Consider the following 19,270-nt stretch of genomic DNA (forward strand, 5'->3'; position numbering starts at 1 on the left):
CCAATAGGAGCTGTTGGATCTAATTCTGAAATTTCGCGGCATATCGACTTCACCTTGTGAAAGTACTGGGCAATCGTCATGTCGCGTTGTACCATCGATAGCAGCTCATTCTCGAGAAGTTGCAATTTTGTATCGTTCCTCTTCGAAAAGAGTGTAACAAAAGTGTCCCATGCTTCCTTTGGCGTTTTGGCATCCCGAATGTGCTCCAACATTTCTTCTTCAATTGTGGTTTTTAAAGCAAACATCGCTTTGCCTGCTTTAATTTTCCACTTTCGCAAGACGCCGTTAGCATCTTCCGCTGCCGGTTGTGTAACTTCACTACCACCGACAACCTCCCACAAGTCTTGACCTTGAAGGTAAGACTCTATACACGTTGCCCACGTGTTATAGTTTTGGTTGTTGAGCTTCTTGATTCCTCCAACAACTTGAAGATCACCCATCGTATCGGCAAGACTTTGACTACACCGAACAAGCTTGAGTGATTACCGTGCAGAGTAATACACTACTCTCGACACAAAGAAGCTCCCTCTCAAGGTTTGTGATAACCCCAGCAATAATCTCAAGAAACCTTTTTCTGATGTGGAAGATCAGTCAAAACTGCAACCACAGAGCATACTCGGAATTTCAAGAGACTTTACAACCAATGCTCTACCAAGAACGATCCCTGACCGACTTGGCTCTGATACCAATTGTTGAATAAGAAGAGTATCCAAGATAACTCTAATGATCCCAAGAAGAAGAAAATAGAACACGCTCTTAAAGAAAGCTCACAAAACAAACTAATTAGCAAAGTTTTTCTTATTTAGCTCTAGGCTTTGTTTTTCCTTGGATGATTTACAATGCTTGAGAACTTAGGTATTTATAGCAAACCAAATGATTAAACTAAGATTATTTATTACCACACAAAACACATTAATTGCACCTAATAATTTTTATTCAACCATACCTAACATTGACTAACTTTCCTTGCCTAACTTTGACATTGATTTTCAACAGTGCTTTGATTGAAACTCGCGTAGGCTTGGTATGTGACTTGTGAGTTTGCAAGAAATTGGATGTGTTTCAGTTTTGAAGTCATAATTACTGAAGAAGACAAAAATCTCACACCAGAAAATTAACAAAATATACACACATACACACATCTATATTAGCCAAACCATTGTTTGATTTGAAACTTGGATAAGTATTTGTCAGATTTCATATATTGACTTCATGTTTGACTACATATGTAAGGTTTCATATCCGTTAATGGTTACCTATTATTTTTCATATACTATATCATACTTCAGGCGAGAGACCTCCATTCTCAAGCAGCATATTTCAAGAACATTGCCAAGTCGTTAAGGCAGAAACTTGGGGAAGAAGAAGCCAACCCTTTAGTATCACGAGCTGTCTACTTGTTCTGCATTGGAAGCAACCATTACCTTTTCCCCTTCGATACAAATTCCTATGTGCTTCGAACCTACTCCCATGAGGAATTTGGAGGCCTGGTGATCGGCAACATAACTACAGTGATCAAAGTAAATTCTTAGCACTTTGAGAAAAAGTTTCATTATATACGCACATAGGGTACTAATAAATATTACTTTTGCGGCAGGAAATATATAACGAAGGAGCAAGAAATTTTGGGTTTATATATGAACATGTATGATCTTGGTTGTATTCCCAACGAAGAACTTACACCATACGTGAAACTACACAACAAAGCACTTTTCAAACTCCTAAAAAAGCTAGAGAGTGAACTCACAGGATTCTGATACTCACTCTCCGAGTTTAACAAGTTTATTACACAGAGAATAAATCACCCTTCCAAATATGGTATATCAACTTCCTTAATCCTCTTTCGTTATTATGAATATGCATTGTTTAGATCATTTAGTGGGAAGCAAGCATTTTTTTTTTTTAAAATAAAAAGATGATAATGAATTAGACAAGTCGCGTTACACATAAGGTTTGGTTATTGGTCTACTATAGTGGCTATACTCTCCAAACTCACACAAGATGGTCAAAAAGGACCAAGACCATGGGATTTAGAAATCAATTACAAAGTAGGCAATTTCCTTCCCCTCTATAGTGATTAGAAATGGCTAACTCCCCAATAGAACAACCCCTCTGTCCCCTATCTACATAATTTTATTAAAAAATAAGGAGCAATAAAAATAAATACAAGCGGGGGAACGAAGTCAAAACCTGCAGATAACAAAACAATACATCATTTTGGGATACGCATTATCACTAGAAGAAAAAAGCTCATCTATCACGGTGAATGCCCGTAATAAATTGCAATCTACCACAGACACTATACCCGTTAGTATTCTGGATGTGATAAAAAGTCTCAGTTTTTACCATGGGCTATGCCCGTTGTTAAATGCAATATAACCACGGATTGTACCCGTGGTAGATTGAGATCTAACACCACGTACTATGACCGTTGTCGATTACTAATTGACCATAGCTAATGCCCGTTATAAATTATTTACGATGATGATGTGAAAAATGTGTGCCTTTGGATGGATGTGTGAGAGAGCGAAACACCGGAAGAGAAATTTGCGAGTTGTAAGCCACAAAAATGCATACACATCTCCAAGTTCGATGATCAATGATAATTTAAATGCTTATTCATAACAAGAAAACGAAATCAAAAGATATAGGATAAAAGAAACCTGAGTGATGTAGAGAGGTTGCCATTGATTGAGGGAGAGATGACCGGAGAGACGACCAAATCGAGATCGGCCGGAGACGGAAGAGATGGAGAAACAAAAGGATTGACGTTTTCTTTTTAGGGTTTTCATCCAATTTCATGCGAGGGGAAATAATTGGGATTTTAGATTTTAATATCCTCCAAAATATTAAAAAAAAAAAAAAAAAAAAAAGCCACCACGGGCAAATGGCGTGGTGAATTTTCAAAAGGCGATGTGGTCGTTTGAAGTAACCACAACGAGCATATTGCATGGTGGTTTTGATATTACATCACAAGATTAAAAACCGTTGTAGATTATTCACTTTTAACAACGGGCCATAATCTGATCGTGGTGAATTAATGTTATCTACCACAAGCCACATTTAACCGTGGTAATTGAATAGTTTCTACCACGAGCTATTGATGCCCGTGATGGAATTGATTTGGTAAATATGCTGTTATGTACTAGTGTATACGTACATTCCTATTGTCACATCCCGGCCCGGGCGGGACCACTTCCCGGGCCCGACTCCACCGTAGCACGATATTGTCTGCTTTGGGCCCCGACCACACCCTCACAGTTTTGTTTCTGGGAACTCACACGAGAACTTCCTGATGGGTCAATTGTTACATCCTGGCCCGAGGCAGATTACTTCCCGGGCCCGCTCCACCACCGTATCACGATATTGTCCGTTTTGGGCTTACCATTCCCTCACGGTTTTGTTTTTGGGAACTCACGAGCAACTTCCCAGTGGGTCACCCATCATGGGATTGCTCTAGCCCCCTTCTCGCTTAACTTCGGAGTTCCTACGGAACCCGAAGCCAGTGAGCTCCCAAAAGGCCTCATGCTAGGTAGGGATGAGAATATACATTTAAGGATCGCTCCCCTGGGCGATGTGGGATGTCACACCTATAGTATATATGTCAATCTGAAAAAACTGACATGAAACTTTCAAGAAAAAAGCAACTGAAAAATTACTCAATTAATCCGTTTTTTCCTATTATTTCTTTTGACTTGTGATATTGTTGGCAAAGGTTTCAAGGAAGGGAAGATGGCATGTTGTGGCACTGGTCCATATCGAGGAATTAATAGCTGTGGAGGGAGGAGAGGTATCGAAGAGTATGACTTATGCGACAATGTTACCGAATATCTTTTCTTTGACGATGCTCATCCAAATGAAAAGGCCTACGAGCAGCTTGCCAAGCTATTTTGGAATGGAAATCCCGACGTTGCTGCGCCTTACAATTTGAAAGCACTATTTGAATCCAATCAAGAATTAATCAAAGATATCTGATATGCATGTGTTGATGAAGTGATACATGCAGAATTGTTGCTTGGCTTGCTCAGTTGTCAACTTGTCAGTATTTGACAAATAAACAGCCATCTGATAAGAAGCACTATTTTATACAGTGCTCATGAATGAGAATGGTCACCCTATTTCTACTTTTGAATTCAAGTCTCAATTCTTTTCCATAAGAAACAGCACCTAGGATTTTTTTTGTTTGTTTTAATCTTAAGCATTGAATTTTTTTTATTTAAGCGAAAGTTTACACTAAATTAATTTAAACTACGAGGAAGAAGAAAAAAAAAAACTTGTGTGAGATGCAAAGCAAAAAAATCACAGCGAAACGTCTTTTCTAATTAGTCACAACCACTCTAAAATTTGAATTCCTCTTTCGAAAGTGGGACTTTTCACGAATTCAATTTGGAAAAACTCATAAATGAATAATCACCTTTTGTTTTTTACTTTAAAGATTTTGAGCTTGTGATATTGTTGTCAAAGGTTTGAAGGAAGGGAAGGTGTCATGTTGCGGCAGTGCTCCATATCGAGGAGCTTATAGTCGTGGAGTGGGGAGAGGTGTCAAAGACCTCTATTTGTGTGACAATGTTAGTGAACATCTCTTCTTTGACTCTGCTCATGCAACTGAAAGTGCCTACGAGCAGTTTGCCAAGCTATTTTGGAGTGGAACTCCAAATTTCACTGCGCCTAACAATTTGACATGCAGTTCAAGAATTAAGTAAAGATAGTTTCTACATATTTATTGATGAAGCAAACATTCTGAATTGTAGCTTATGAATTGTTTAAGATTATTTTTATAAGAAGTACTTTTACTCGTAAATGATTTTATTACAATTGAGGTGTGCAATTGTATGTATTTTCTATGAGCTGCTTCGTATATTCGAGAAATTGAGTGTGTGTAATAGCACATGGTATAAAATGTGTGTTGAATTTTATAAAACTACGTATTTTTTTTATCTAATAATTATAAGTTGCCGTATTTGTTTGAAAGTGTTTTTGAGATGAGCTTTTGGTGGAATTGGTTTTAGGTTCCAAAATTTGAAAGAAGCACAAGATCTGTGTTTCTTGCAAGAAGCATCTTAAGTATTTTTTAGGATCCATTTTGATTTTACTAAAGATTAGTTTCAAAAATATTTTCATTAAAAACGCTTTCAGTTATTTTAAAAATATTTTCAAACAAGAGCTACATCATTTTATGTCCTTCGGCAGGTTGATTAGTTTCTAAGTTAATATAAACACGACACAAATATAAACAAATAAATCCGAATAAAAGTTGGAATTTTCCTTTTTAATTTTGATTGCATGGAGTCTTGGACCCGGAACTGACTTTTGGGCCAAGCCCATGGATGCAAAACCACCTCTTACTTGACGTAAATGACATGCCATCTCTCATTGCACAACGTAGAACACGTGTTCAAATATCGTTGGATCACCGCCCAATTTCTCTCTGCCGTGACGGTAATATTAGCAACGCTTCCTAAGGCGGAAAGCTCCCACATATTCCTGCCGCGACCCGCAGCCCTCTTCTTCTACCGCTGAGACTCTATCCATCTCTCTCTCTCTCTCTCTCTCTCTCTCTCTCTCTCTCTCCCCGCCGATATTTCTCGGGAAAATGGTGAGCACTTCATCTACTTGACTCTCTGGGGTTTCACTTTCTTGTTATAATTTCAGTTCTTTTCTGGATTGATGATCCTCTGTATTATAAATGATCCGTGCGGTTTTGGTGTTCGATTTTTTTTTGAAATTTTTTTGCTTGGTTTTGAGAAATTCATGAAATGGCGGGTAAGTTAGAAGTTGATGGTCGAATCTCATCCCTTTTGATTATCTAATCACGATTAATCGATGAGTTTCTGCAGTTGCATATGCATTTTAATTTTGATTTGATTTTATATTTTTGCAATAAGTATATATTTTGTATATGCAAATTTTGTGTTTTGCAATCACAAAAGTATGAATTTTGTTTTATGTTGTGATGATATTTTGAGCCTGAATTTTACATTTTGCCTTGAACTTGGATTACTAATTTGAGTTATGATTAGTGTAATGACTACTTAAAAGGGTTTGTTTGAAAGTGTTTTTAAAATGACTGAAAGCGCTTTTAGAGAAAATGTTTTTGAATTCCAAAAGCACTTAAAGTGATTTTCCAGGATTCACTTACAATTTTACTAAGGATTGTTCGAAAAGTATTTTCATGAAAAGTGCTTTCAATAATTTTAAAAGCATCCAAACGAGTCCTAAGAAATTGAACTTTGTTTAGCATTTGTTCTACATTTGTCGGTTTTTTCTTCTTCTTTTGCTTGGTGGTAGTGGTGGTTAATTTTTCATGGCAGGTATAACCGTATAAGTATGTCAGTGATTTAGCAATAATTTGATTTGTTAATAGTTTGGAATTATGGGATGCTTGAGGAAACAAGTAATTCTTAGCTTTAACTATGAACCGAGAGTTGATAAACCGTGATGGGAAAATAGCAAGGTGTGTTTTGGTTTTGGATTTTTGGGATGTTGCTGTGTGTTTTCATTGTTCCGTGATTTGAGGGGTGGAGTGAAATTCTGTGTGTAGCCGTACAAATTGCTAATTTACTGCTGATGTGTTGTTCGTATTTGATGCATTTTGGTATCCGTTGAATATTTGCAGGCAAATGCAAGATCCGGGATGGCTATGCATGACGAATGCAAGCTAAAGTTTTTAGAATTGAAGGCAAAAAGAACTTACCGCTTCATAGTTTACAAGATCGAGGAGAAGCAAAATGAGGTTATAGTGGAAAAGCTTGGCGAGCCAACTGACAGCTATGAGGATTTCTCTGCAAGCCTCCCTCCTAACGAGTGCCGATACGCTGTTTATGACTTTGATTACGTGACGGAGGAGAACTGCCAGAAGAGCCGGATTATTTTCGTTGCTTGGTAACCAATTAGAGTGTAGAGTTCTAGGCTTTGTAGACCTTGTTCATTACTCTAAATGTAAATATCATTATATGTTCCTTGGCTGTTACACTCATTTAAGATTTATGCATGAAGGTCCCCTGACACGGCGAAGGTGAGAAGCAAGATGATTTACGCGAGTTCGAAGGACACGTTTAAGAGAGAGTTGGACGGAATTCAGATGGAGTTGCAAGCTACTGATCCAACCGAAGTGGGTCTCGATGTTATTAGAAGCCGTGCTAATTGAACGAAAAGCATCGTCGATGAAACGAGGTTCAACTATCCAATCTGTTCTTTACGGTGACATGTTTATAGCCCTATGATCGTCAATTTGGTTTACTATTGCACTTCGTTGATGATTCGACTTGTAATTCGTAGATTATTGGTACCTCATTTTGGCTTGATATACAAAACCAATATGGTGGTTTATTGGAATGGATATCACTTGTGTCCTGCTTGCATCTTAGTAGGGAAAGTGGCCTCCCTTTTTGTCCCCATTTTATCTCACAAATCCCCTGCATGCGGTCCCATTCGTGTGGATGTGGTCACGTGGTAACTTCTTAGTTGCTTGTCTTCATGTTCGACTATGTGATGCCAAAAGTATTTCCAAACTCATTGTTAATTTTAAACCTTAGGAGGACTCTTATGTCCCCCTAAAGCCTTTTTTTTTACGCATGACTATTTTGAACTGGACCGCTTGAAGGAATAATGTTGGTTTGTGTTGGCTTGGTCTAAGTTGAACTAACATTGTTTTGTTTTTGGTGTAATGCCGAACCAAGAAGCTAGAAAGTAGATGTCTTAAGGGCTGGTTTGGTATTGCTGTGCTTTGAAAAAAAACTGCTTCTGATGTGATGTGAGAATAAACCGCTGTGAAATAAAGCAGCAGAGTGTTTGGTAAACCTTTTTGTAAAAGTGCTTTTGAAAAAGAAAAAAAAAAGCAATATTATAGTGTTTGATAAACTTTTATGTAAAACAGATGTGCAAAAAATGCTGGTTTTTCAAAGCTAGGTTTTGTAGCTTTATGTTTCTGGTTTTTTTTCACCCAAAACTGTGAAAAAAAATTGAAGCTGAAGCTGAATGTTTACCAAACATATAAAAAGTTAGGATAGCTATTTTTTTCATAATCATCTTAATACCAAACTAGGGTTTGGACTAGCATTGTCATGTTTGGTGTAATGTGGGACTAAAGAAGCCAAAATAATTTGGGCGCTCCGGAGTACTGGACTTGAGTTCCCTAAAATGCTGGATAATCAAAAGGGCACTGTCCTCGAAATTGCGTCTCTTTTCTATTAGGCCTTCAACCAAATAAGAGAGGTTTTTCTTTGTAATTGTCACCAACCATCTGCGGTATTATCAGTTTAGTTATCTTATAACGTATAGATTTATTTATTAATATTATACTTTCAGTTCGTGACATATCAACCTTATTTATCCACACATTAGAAGACGATCAATAACACAAATGTGACAGTAACACACACTAATATATGGGTACTCAGAATGCTAAAGAACCATATTTATATGCTGCCATTTTTTCAACTAAAACCATGTTAAGACATAGTTTCTATAGAAGAAAGCAAAATCCCAAAGATTATAAACTCTCCAATTTCAACTGGCAAAGATTACAAAAAGTAAAAACCAATGAAACCACCATCCAGGATGCAACCAAGGGTCTTCTCAGGGAGACAATCTTCCGGCTAAGTATATAGAGAGATTCTCTCTCAGTTGAAAGGCCGTACCGTCAGCGGCAGATTCACAAATTTGTTGGTGGTAACCGGGATCATGATGGCGAGACGATGGCATTTCATCTTGCACCTTATCCTCCATATCAATCACTATATTGTGCAGTATACAGCAAACAAGAATAATCCTCGGCAGCTTGTTCTTATCCGGCTTCCACATTACGCCCTGAATTATCTTCCACATCTCTTTCAGCCTCACCAACGCCCTTTGCGCCACCATCTGCGTTGCAGAAATCCGCTTGTTGAAATCAGACTCATGCTCCCAGAGGCGGCCTCTTCCGTTGTAAGGAGTGAGAAGCCACGGCAAAAGAGGAAAGCCGGAATCTCCTACTATGTATTCTCTCAGTTCTGTTCCTTGTGAAAGCACCAACTTCTCCCCATTTAAGCAATCTCCTTCTTCGGACATCTTGAAAAAACCTGAGCTTTTGAGGACTATGTCATCACTCAGACTTCCTGGCCATCCTGTGATTATGTTACGGAACCTCATGTCTGGATCAACAATTGCCTGCAAGATCATGCTGCAGTTTTCCTCGCCATCGAGCCAGACATCATCTGATGAGTCCGCTGAAGGCAGAGTCATCATGATGTGTGTGATGTCAATTGCACCGCAGCAATTTGGAAGGCCGCGAATTTTCTCAAACTTGGACTTTATCTCCTCCATTTCACCCTGCTCTTTAGGCCATGACAGATGGTGCAGAGCTTTTTCTTCCATTACTTCCACAAACCGCCAGGTTATGTGCGAAACAGTGGATTGGTTCATGCCAAAGCATTCACCGATGCTGCACAATGAATCACCCGAGCTGAGCCTCCTAAGAGCGATAGCAACTTGGTCATTCAGACATAATGGCTTGTTATTTGAGTAGCAGAAGGTTGACCTGGCCATCATATCTTCCTTTACAAGCGAACAGATGTAGGCGAATGTCTTTATCGAAATTTTGAAGAAAGATTCAAATTTCAATGCTCCTTTAGATTTTGATTGACCTAGAAAGTAGAAAACAAAATCTAATCATTTATCAATGTGAATTTCAGAACCCTTATGCCAATGTCCTTGGCAGAACCAAAAGATCAGAAAAACCTCTGCAAAAGAGGATCGAATTCATTTAACCGCAAGAGTTAGCGAAGTAATATAAATATAGTCTGAAATATCATCGAAAGGTCGAAAATATACTTCAACTCCTTAACCACTGAAGAGAACAATGCTGAACAAAAGGTAGGTCGAATTACTGTATTTCATTCCAGGTGAAAATCTAAGTTTCTCAGCGAAGAACATAACATAGAGGACATTTGACATAAAAGCTGGAAAGTTAATCTTTCGAGGTATAGGTATATGGTACACGATCAAATCGCCAAAATCTTATGCCTTTCCGTTTTACAACAAGCAGATGGACCTATCTTTCCTAACAAGAAAGACAGCAGACACCAAAATCCTGAATAAATGATAAAATGTGATTCCAAACCTGTTTAGCGATTGTCGCCCTAATGGAATGGCCTTTAACTCCTATATCATGTTCTCTTGAAAGCTATTGCTGTTTCTTTTTTAATGTTTATGCAACCTACTCTATCCAGAAAAGTATACAGACACTCATTTTGGACGACTGTCGCTTGAGTTCCTTAGTGTTCCACACAAAGGATCACCCTAAAGGGTTGACAGAGCAGCATATAAGAAGTAAATACTCAGCACGAAAGCTATCTTATATGAAATTGGAAAGACTTCATTAAGAAGTCTGCATTTTTTGGTATTTCATGAGGTAAGTACATAGAATTCTTCACGTTTTCATTAGAAGAACATCGGTTGCATAGCTTTCAAACAAAGGAGTTAAAGCAAACAGCATAACTTGAAACTAATAGATTAGCCTCGCTATACAAGATAAAGAAATTTCTGAACCTAACCATGTCATCCAAGGACACAACCAAAGCAAAACCTAGGTGCCCCATAGCTCTCTGTCTGCCGATCCCTCTGCTATATGCCTACAAGTGTTTTCCAAATCAGTCCACTCACTTTGTTTTGATTGATTGAAGTACTGGTCTAGGCCAGTCCAAAACAAAAAATTTGTACTTGGTAACAGGATCATGTTAACCGCAAAATCTAAACATATTAAAGTATCGCTATTAGGCCACGACACTCAGCAAAATCCAACGAACGCCAAGATACAAACAGGTTATCCTGGATCTAATCAGAGGACCAGGTATGCTCACATTGAGGAACCTAAGGTTAATGCACAAGAAAAATGAAGAGAAATATACTTGGGAAGGGAATGTATAACACAACCTTATCTCAAGAAAAAACATTCATGGCACAATACCACAATCTAATCACCGAAAATAATGCAGCCTGTTTAAAAATTTCAACACATGCTTAGAACAAATTGCTGTCATGAACACTAACAGGATTGTCTGCTAAGAGAAACATCAAAATAAGAAATCAACTACTTATATATCAACCGGAATTACAAAAAAGGAAACCGTTGACGAAGTTATTTATTAGCATCATAAATTTAATGGAAGGAATAATGCATAAAACCTAAAATAATACCCTAAATAGTCATCAAACTAGGAATGCCATGCTCTGAGCAACAACAACGAGTGCACGAAGCACGAGCTCGATAACACGAATCAAAAGAAGCTAAGAACTGTAAGATTGTAAGATTATATACCACTAGAAATCCACTTGCAAATATGATTCACTAGTCACAACAAAAATATCCAATTTCTGAAAACTGCATTGAACCCAAGTCTTAATATTTCATCAAACACCAAAAAAAAAAAAAAAGGAAAAAAAAAAAAAAAAAGCAAGAAATGCCCTCATAAGAAACAAACCATATATATCCAAACCAATTACATATATTTAAAGACAACCGATTAAAACAAATTAACCAACAAAACAAACACAGAGGTAGCAGCAGAGGAATATTTGTACCAGTAATTCTCTGAGAGAAGCCATCCCACCAACATTCCAGGGTCTGAGGGTCTGAAGCAGCTAACACATTCTGGTCAACCTTCTTCTTCCTCCTGGACCCTCTGATCGGTCCCATTTCAGAACTCAAAAGCAACAACAACAAACTCCAAAGTGTTTGTCAGGCAAGAAAATCAAACAATTAAGAATCCTACACAATTCAGAGAAAACCCATCAGCCACAAACCTGAAATTTGAAGCCTGTGAGAGAAACAGAGATGATGAACAGAAAGAACATGATGTTTGTGTGTGGGAGGAGATGGATTGGCTTTAAAGGGTCGGGTTTTTGGAGGATGAAAGTTTGTAGCTTAGTGTATAAATATATGCGATATTAATGGTGTTAATTTTTTTCTTTATTTTGGTTGGATTTTAAAGCATGCAGTGAGAATATATAAGTTGAAGAAAAATACGTGAAGGAGAAGGTTGAAGATTGCAAGTGACGCGGGATGGTCGAGAGCAAGACAATGCAGCAAAGACAATGAATATATATATATATATATATATATATAAATATATAAGTTTCTGGACATGAAAGACTTCCGATTGCCTCGTTTTCTCGCTCCGTGTGTGTGTCAATTTATTATATCCTTTTCTTTTGTCCTTTTCACCAACAAAATATGGAGGAGAAAAAAAAAAAAAAAAAAAAAAAAGAGGTTGAATGAAGTTTTTGCAATTATGAAAATTTTGGTGTATGGAAAATCTTTTATTATTATATTTTCAAAAGGATAATTACATAGACGAATTTCAATTTGTTACCTTAAAAAAAATTCAAGGGTGCCTTCCGCTTTGGTTTTTCCGTCAATGAAACGTGTCACTTGATGCTAGGTCTGTTCAAAAAGGTTACATGCGCATTGCACGTGACTTCTTTTCAAGGGAATCGACTGTTTTTAATGTTTTGATAACACGCGGCGCGCATGCCTCACTTAAACGACTCTAAATTCATGTAACGGTTCAGGCAGTTTCTTTCCTTTTTGTTTTTTTAATATCGATTTTTTTTTTTAACAAACGACACTATCTACACTAAGGGGTGGGAAAGTGGGTTAAGTCTCATGGTGAGCTAGCAATAATATGGTTCAAATTCGTATTTGGTGAGAATCAAACCTAAGACCTCTCACTTACAAGTGAAGAGAAATACCACCAGACCATAGTACTAAGTGACTTATACAAACGATATTAGATGAGGGAGAACCAAACTTGGGAAATGGGGAAGAAGAAGAACTTGGGACCTGGGGAACAAGAAGAAGAAGAAGAAGAAGAATTAAAGAGGTTAAAAGAAGGTTTTGCAATTATGATAATATTGGTTTATGGAAAATCTTAATTATTAGATTTTTCAAAAAGGAAATTATAGAGACGAATTTTAATTATGGAAAATCTTAATGAAGATGCTATATCATAACTAGAATTGGTTATTAGTTTGTTATAAGTTTGTTACTCATGTAATTAGTTTGTTTTATGTGATTAGTTTAGATAGCTAAATGTAAATAGTCAAAAGGTTATATATATGTAATTGTTTCATTCTTTTGGTAATTAATGAAAAGTCACACATTTCTTAACTCTTAAGAAATCTCTCTCTTCCTTATAAGAACACATAAATTCTAGATGGTATCCTTCGCCTTCTGCCTCACGGCTAATTCGATCCCTTCTTCCGCTTCGTCTCTCTGATTCTCGACGATCTTCTCTTGTAATTCTTGTTTCTGATTGCAATGGCATCTCTGTCAGATTCTTCAACTCATGAATCTCTTCAAAATTTTGCCCCAAACTCTTCGACAAACCCTAATTTGTCAAATTCATATGCTTATCTCACAATTCAGAATATTGGAAGCATGGTGCCGATTAAGCTCAAGAAATCTAACTATCTTCCATGGCGTGCTCTGTTTGCACCGATTCTCCGGCGCTACAAACTTCTTGGCATTGTTGAAGGTACTGAGCCATGTCCACCGCCATTTCTTCAAGATCGATCGATTAATTCAGCCTTTGAGATTTGGTATGAAAAGGATCAGAATCTGTTGATTTGGTTGAATTCTACACTCTCGGAAGATGTCATTCCTTTTACTATTGGTGTCTCTTCTACTCGAGATCTTTGGATCAAGCTTGAACAACGTTTTGGTGGAGTTTCAGATGTTCACATTCATCAACTCCGGTCTCGTCTTCAAGCAATTCAAAAAGGTGCTCAATCTATGGCGGATTATCTTCAACAACTCAAAGAAATCTCTAACTCTCATTCTGCTGCTGGTGCACCTATTTCTAATTGAGATTTAATTGCGGCTACTCTTGCTGGATTACCTGATGAATTCGAATCGTTTATTGATTCTGTCATGTTACGTCTCTCTTCCACGTCCCTAGATGAGTTACAGGACCTTCTTCTCACCAAGGAGCTTTCAATGTCTCGTCGCAAGAAGCTCTCTTCTTCCACTACTGAGTATTTTCAGGTGTTCTCTGCTCAGTCTCAACCGCCTCTTCTTCCAACTCCACTGCCTCAAGCATATGTTGCATAATCTCAACAATCTTTTCGATTCAACTCTTATCGTGGAAGGAACATCAATAGGGGTAATCATTACCATAATCCTGGTCGGTACAATAACAATCGTGGACACAGAGGAAATTATCGAGGTCAATCCTCCAACTGTGGTCATCAACAAGGTGTTCGTCATTCTTTTCAGTAGTAATCATGTTCCTTGTCAAATTTGTGGCTCCACCAGTCATGAAGCTATTGACTGCTTTGATCGCATGAATCCTGACATCTCTAGGAAGATTCCTCCTGCCAAACTTGCAGCAATGTGTGCACACTATACATCCAAGCTTTCTCTCTCTTGGCTACTGGATTCTGGCGCCACATATCACATCACTAATGATATTGCTAACATCTCTTCACCAACACCGTACACTGGCGAGGACAAAGTCTATGTCGGTGATGGTAAAGATCTCTCTATACATTATGTTGGTTCTTCTTCTTTTCATTCTTCTAATGCTAAATTTCATTTGAGTAATGTGCTTCATGTTCCTCAAATGAAACACAATTTGTTATCTGCATACCAATTTCTCAAAGATAACTATTGTGCCTTAACACTTGACTCTGATGGATTTATTGTAAAGGATCGTACTATGGGGATGACGTTTTTGCAGGGTCTAGTTAAAGATGGCTTTTACCATATGCAAAATTGTTCTTCCACTGCTCAATCTCCTGGATGTTCTTATGCTCTTGTCAGTGCTCAAGGTTCAGTCAAACTCTGGCACAGTTGACTGGGTCACCCTTCCTCATCTATATTTCGCAAAATAATCTCTAGTAATAAGCTTGCTATTAAAGGTACCACCTTTATTGACTTCTTTTGCTCCAAGTGTGTTTTTGCTAAAAATCATAAACTACCATTTGGTTCATTAACTACATTCACCTCTAAGTCTCTTGAGCTATTACATTGTGATCTGTGGGGACCAGCTCCTGTCACTTCAGTGAGTGGTTTTCGATATTACTTTCTCATAGTTGATGAATTTAGCAAATACAGTTGGTGTTTTCCTTTAAAGACCAAATCAGAGGTGTATTCTACTTTTGTAACCTTCAAAGCTTATGTTGAGAATATTGTTGGTAATAAAATCAAAATCCTTCGTTCAGATTCTGGGGGTGAATTTACCAATTTACAATTTAAATCCTTTCTCCATACTCATGGTAATGTACAACAACTTAGTTGTCCACACACATCAGAACAAAATGGTTGTGTGGAGAGGAAACATAGGCATCTTGTTGAGATAGCTGAGACCTTATTAGTTGAATCTAGTGTTCCTCATTCCTATTGGGTTAAAGCTTTTACTACTGCCATTTATCTTATAAATCGGCTCCCTCTATCAGGAAATACTAAATCACCCTGGGAGTTGTTGTTTAACAAGTATCCCGATTATTCCAAACTTAAGGTCTTTGGGTGCAGTTGTTATCCATGGTTAAAGCCCTACATTTCATCTAAGCTTGATGGGAAAAGTAAAAGATGTGTCTTCTTGGGCTACAGTTTACAACACCAAGGTTATAGGTGTTTGGATTTGGACACCAATCGGATCTATATCGCTCGGCATGTTACTTTTGATGAGACTACTTTTCCATTTAAAGTTGTTCCTCATGTTTTATCCTATGTTGAACCGTTTACTTCTACATCTTCCTCTATTGATCTTCAGTTTTCAATGGCTACATCTCTATCCATTACACCTATGCCTCTATCACCAACACTCTCACCTTCCTCACAACCCCCTATATCTCCTCCTTCTGTGCATTTTTCTCCTACCGTGCCTACACAACAACCTGTGAATCATTCTGTTCCTAATATTCATCCCATGGTTACTAGATCCAAAAATGGAATTCATAAACCCAAAGTCTTCACAGTTACCAAACATCCATTTCCTTCCTCCATTGATAACATTCCCAATACTTATCTTCAAGCCTCTAAGTCTGAAAATTGGAGATTGGCAATGCAAACTGAATTCAATGCTCTCTTATCTACTGGCACTTGGACATTTGTTCCATCCTCACCCTCTCAAAATGTAGTTAGCTGCAAGTGGGTCTTTAGAATTAAAAAGAATCATGATGGATCCATTGAGAGATATAAAGCAAGGCTTGTTGCTAAGGGATTTCACCAAAATGAAGGTCTTGACTATACAGAAACCTTCAGTCCAGTTGCAAAGCCATTTACTATCAGACTTTTGTTATCCTTTGCTGTCCAGTTTAATTGGTTCCTCAACCAACTGGACGTAAGTAATGCAGTTCTGCATGGTGACTTAAAGGAGGATGTGTTCATGGTTCAACCTCTTGGTTTTCAAGATCTCAGCAAACCTCATCATGTGTGTAAGCTCAGAAAATCCCTCTATGGACTTAAACAAGCTCCTAAAGCTTGGTTTGACAAATTATTTCAAGCTCTCCAATCTCTGGGATTTAGTCAATCATCCTCTGATGCTTCTTTATTTGTTCCACATGCTCCCACTCTGGTTATTGTCCTTGTTTATGTTGATGATATTCTGGTCAATGGTCCTAATGCTACCATTTGCAATCAGTTTATAGCAAAGTTGAGCACTTTATTTCCTGTCAAAGATCTAGGCCCATTGCATTACTTTCTGGGTCTAGAAGTTCACCGAACCAAAAATACTATGCTCCTTCCTCAAAGCAAGTATATGCTTGATCTGTTACAGAAAACAAACATGACTAGTGCAAAACCCTGTTGCACTCCCCTTAGTTCTACCAAGTTAGATCACAGTGGGGATTTACTTGTCAATCCCACTGAATACAGATCAATTGTAGGTGCTCTCCAATACTTAACTTGAACAAGACCTGATATTTCCTTTGCTGTGAATCAAATCTGTCAGTTTATGTATGCACCTACTGTTCTTCACATGCAAGCAGCCAAACGTATATTGAGGTTTCTCAAAGGGACTCCCACTCATGGTCTCTTGTTTAAGAAAAGCTCACTGCATCTGTCAGCTTATTCTGATGCAGATTGGGCTGGTTGCTCTTATAACAGAAGATCCACGAGTGGTTCATGTGTTTTTCTGGGCACCAACTTAATTAGCTGGGGTGCCAAGAAACAATCCACCGTAGCATGTTCATCTACTGAAGCTGAGTACAGATCCTTAGCTCAAACTGCTGCAAAGGTTACTTGGATTTGCAAGGTGCTCAAAGATTTTGGTTTTCCTCTATCTCACAAACCTACTCTCTGGTGTGATAATATCTCTGCTATATCTCTTGCATCTAATCCTGTATTTCATGCTCGAACTAAGCATGTAGAGATTGATTATCATTATATTCGTGAGCTAGTACTTGCAAATCTGGTTGAAGTTAAGTATATGTGCAGTCAGGATCAAATTGCAGATATTCATACCAAAGCCTTGTCTAAAAATAGGTTCCAATTTATGCAGTCCAAGCTTTCACTTGGAATTCTTGATTCTTCCATGTTCAGCTTGAGGGGGTGTAAAGATGAAGATGCTATATCATAACTAGAATTGGTTATTAGTTTGTTATAAGTTTGTTACTCATGTAATTAGTTTGTTTTATGTGATTAGTTTAGATAGCTAAATGTAAATAGTCAAAAGGCTATATATATGTAATTGTTTCATTCTTTTGGTAATTAATGAAAAGTCACACATTTCTTAACTCTTAAGAAATCTATCTCTCTCTCTCTTCTCTCTCTTCCTTACAAGAACACAGAAATTCTACAAGATTTTTGCAATTATGATAATTTTGGTGTATGGATAATCTTAATTGTTAGATTTTCTAAAAGAAATTTAAAACACAAATTTCAATTTATTAAGAAAAATTTAAGAGACTCTGCCTTGGGTTTTCGTCTTCAAAACGTGTCACATGACATCAGGTTTGTACAAATATAAGATGCATATTGCACGTGACTTCTTTTTAAGGAAATTGACTGCTTTGTTGTCACAATAACACATGGTGTGCATGCCTCACTTAAAACCAATCAAAATTCGTGTTTAAGTTCAAATAGTTACTTTCTTTTTCTTTGTTGGCTTTTAATACAAGCGATAATAGGAACGAGGAAAATCGAACTCGAGACCTTAAGTGTAGCGTGGACACTGTTAATCAATCGAGCAAAAAACTCTTGGCAAGCGGTTTCTTTATGCAATTTACGTGTCTATCAATCTTGTATTCTAACACACTACCAAATGAGAATTTACGTATTTTGTGCCATAAATAAAAGAGCTGTTGATATATAAATAAAATAGTCTCATACTGAAGGTCCACTAAACTTACTTAGATTCAAAATATTTTAGTTACTAGTAATTAAAATTGTGGAAGAAAAAATTGCATCCTGCAATATCCAATTCTAAGCCATGTAATTATGAGACGTTTGTTTTCAGTATTTTAAGAAGGGATAGGTGACCCAGCTCCCAGTTATTTTTCCTTCTGTCCCCTTGCAATGATACTTTTGTTTGGACTAAGAACCAGGCTTTTTCCATCCTATTTTAAATGCATCGAACGTAAAATCTCAAGTACATAAGTAAGATATAAATGAAGAAAAGCATCCGACCTTGTTCAAGGCCGCGTATGCATCAGACAGATCCGAACGCAAGACCATTTAATACATGAGTAAAAATGCTCTTAATGCCAACCCATATTAAGTTCTTAATATTATTCGAGCTAAACACCTTCTCATTTACGATCTACATAATAGCAACGTTTGCACTATATTTGAATGATTTATTTGTAAAAAAAAAAAAAAAAAAAAAAAAAAAAAAAAAAACTCAAAACCCTATTAATACCTTATAACAATATTTTTGCGTAATTAACCGAATTATATCCTTCAATTTTATGTAAAATTTGGACATATATACATATACACCTACATACATGTATATGTATGTATGTTCAAGGCCGCGTTGGTACAAAGGTGATTCAAACAAGACATATAAAGGAAACAATCCGTCATGTGGGTGACTCGAAGTCCCAGTACTTCATGTGTTTTAACCATTAGATTTTTGTTTGAAAATACAAAATTAAGATCTAACGATTGACACACTTAGTGTGCTGGGTATTTCGAAGCACCCAAGAATTTTCGGAAAAACCTGATATAATATCAAAACATCTGACCGTAATAGTACTCGTGTTGTTGAATGAGCACATTTGGCTCATTTCCGTAGCAAATAGTGGTAGTGAGTTGTACCCTCCTCAATTGGAGTCTCTGTTTCAAGGG

General features: G+C 37.3%; 3 protein-coding genes and 1 pseudogene across 3 annotated transcripts; 3 read left to right on the forward strand and 1 right to left on the reverse strand.

Moving 5' to 3' along the window:
- Window positions 1-3,975, forward strand: part of LOC137719710 (GDSL esterase/lipase 1-like) — a 7,412-nt pseudogene extending 3,437 nt beyond the window's left edge.
- A 1,409-nt stretch (window positions 3,976-5,384) lies between these two features.
- On the forward strand, window positions 5,385-7,366 carry LOC137720470 (actin-depolymerizing factor 1-like). The gene is made up of 3 exons (XM_068459541.1): window positions 5,385-5,596; window positions 6,617-6,882; window positions 6,997-7,366. The coding sequence occupies exons 1-3, from the start codon at window positions 5,594-5,596 to the stop codon at window positions 7,145-7,147; spliced, it is 420 nt and encodes a 139-aa protein (XP_068315642.1). The 5' UTR covers window positions 5,385-5,593; the 3' UTR covers window positions 7,148-7,366.
- Window positions 7,367-8,054: 688 nt separating this feature from the next.
- On the reverse strand, window positions 8,055-12,025 carry LOC137719400 (protein ALP1-like). Its single transcript, XM_068458440.1, has 2 exons — window positions 11,560-12,025; window positions 8,055-9,623 (listed from the first exon to the last, which is right to left on the reverse strand). The coding sequence occupies exons 1-2, from the start codon at window positions 11,672-11,674 to the stop codon at window positions 8,578-8,580; spliced, it is 1,161 nt and encodes a 386-aa protein (XP_068314541.1). The 5' UTR covers window positions 11,675-12,025; the 3' UTR covers window positions 8,055-8,577.
- Window positions 12,026-12,795: 770 nt separating this feature from the next.
- On the forward strand, window positions 12,796-13,846 carry LOC137719711 (uncharacterized). The gene is made up of 2 exons (XM_068458749.1): window positions 12,796-12,871; window positions 13,314-13,846. The coding sequence occupies exons 1-2, from the start codon at window positions 12,796-12,798 to the stop codon at window positions 13,844-13,846; spliced, it is 609 nt and encodes a 202-aa protein (XP_068314850.1).
- Window positions 13,847-19,270: the final 5,424 nt, after the last annotated feature.

This window comes from Pyrus communis, chromosome 16 (assembly GCF_963583255.1).
Source record: "Pyrus communis chromosome 16, drPyrComm1.1, whole genome shotgun sequence".
In the NCBI taxonomy this organism is placed as follows: domain Eukaryota; kingdom Viridiplantae; phylum Streptophyta; class Magnoliopsida; order Rosales; family Rosaceae; genus Pyrus; species Pyrus communis.

Coding starts and splice junctions, on each gene's coding strand:
- LOC137719711 (XM_068458749.1), top strand. CDS start 12,796: ATGGGGAAGAAGAAGAACTTGGGACCTGGGGAACAAGAAGAAGAAGAA. Junction 12,872..13,313: donor ATTAAAGAGGTTAAAAGAAG/GTTTTGCAATTA, acceptor CATCTCTGTCAG/ATTCTTCAACTCATGAATCT.
- LOC137720470 (XM_068459541.1), top strand. Junction 6,883..6,996: donor CGGATTATTTTCGTTGCTTG/GTAACCAATTAG, acceptor TTATGCATGAAG/GTCCCCTGACACGGCGAAGG.
- LOC137719400 (XM_068458440.1), bottom strand. CDS start 11,674: ATGGGACCGATCAGAGGGTCCAGGAGGAAGAAGAAGGTTGACCAGAAT. Junction 9,624..11,559: donor CTTCTCTCAGAGAATTACTG/GTACAAATATTC, acceptor TCTACTTTCTAG/GTCAATCAAAATCTAAAGGA.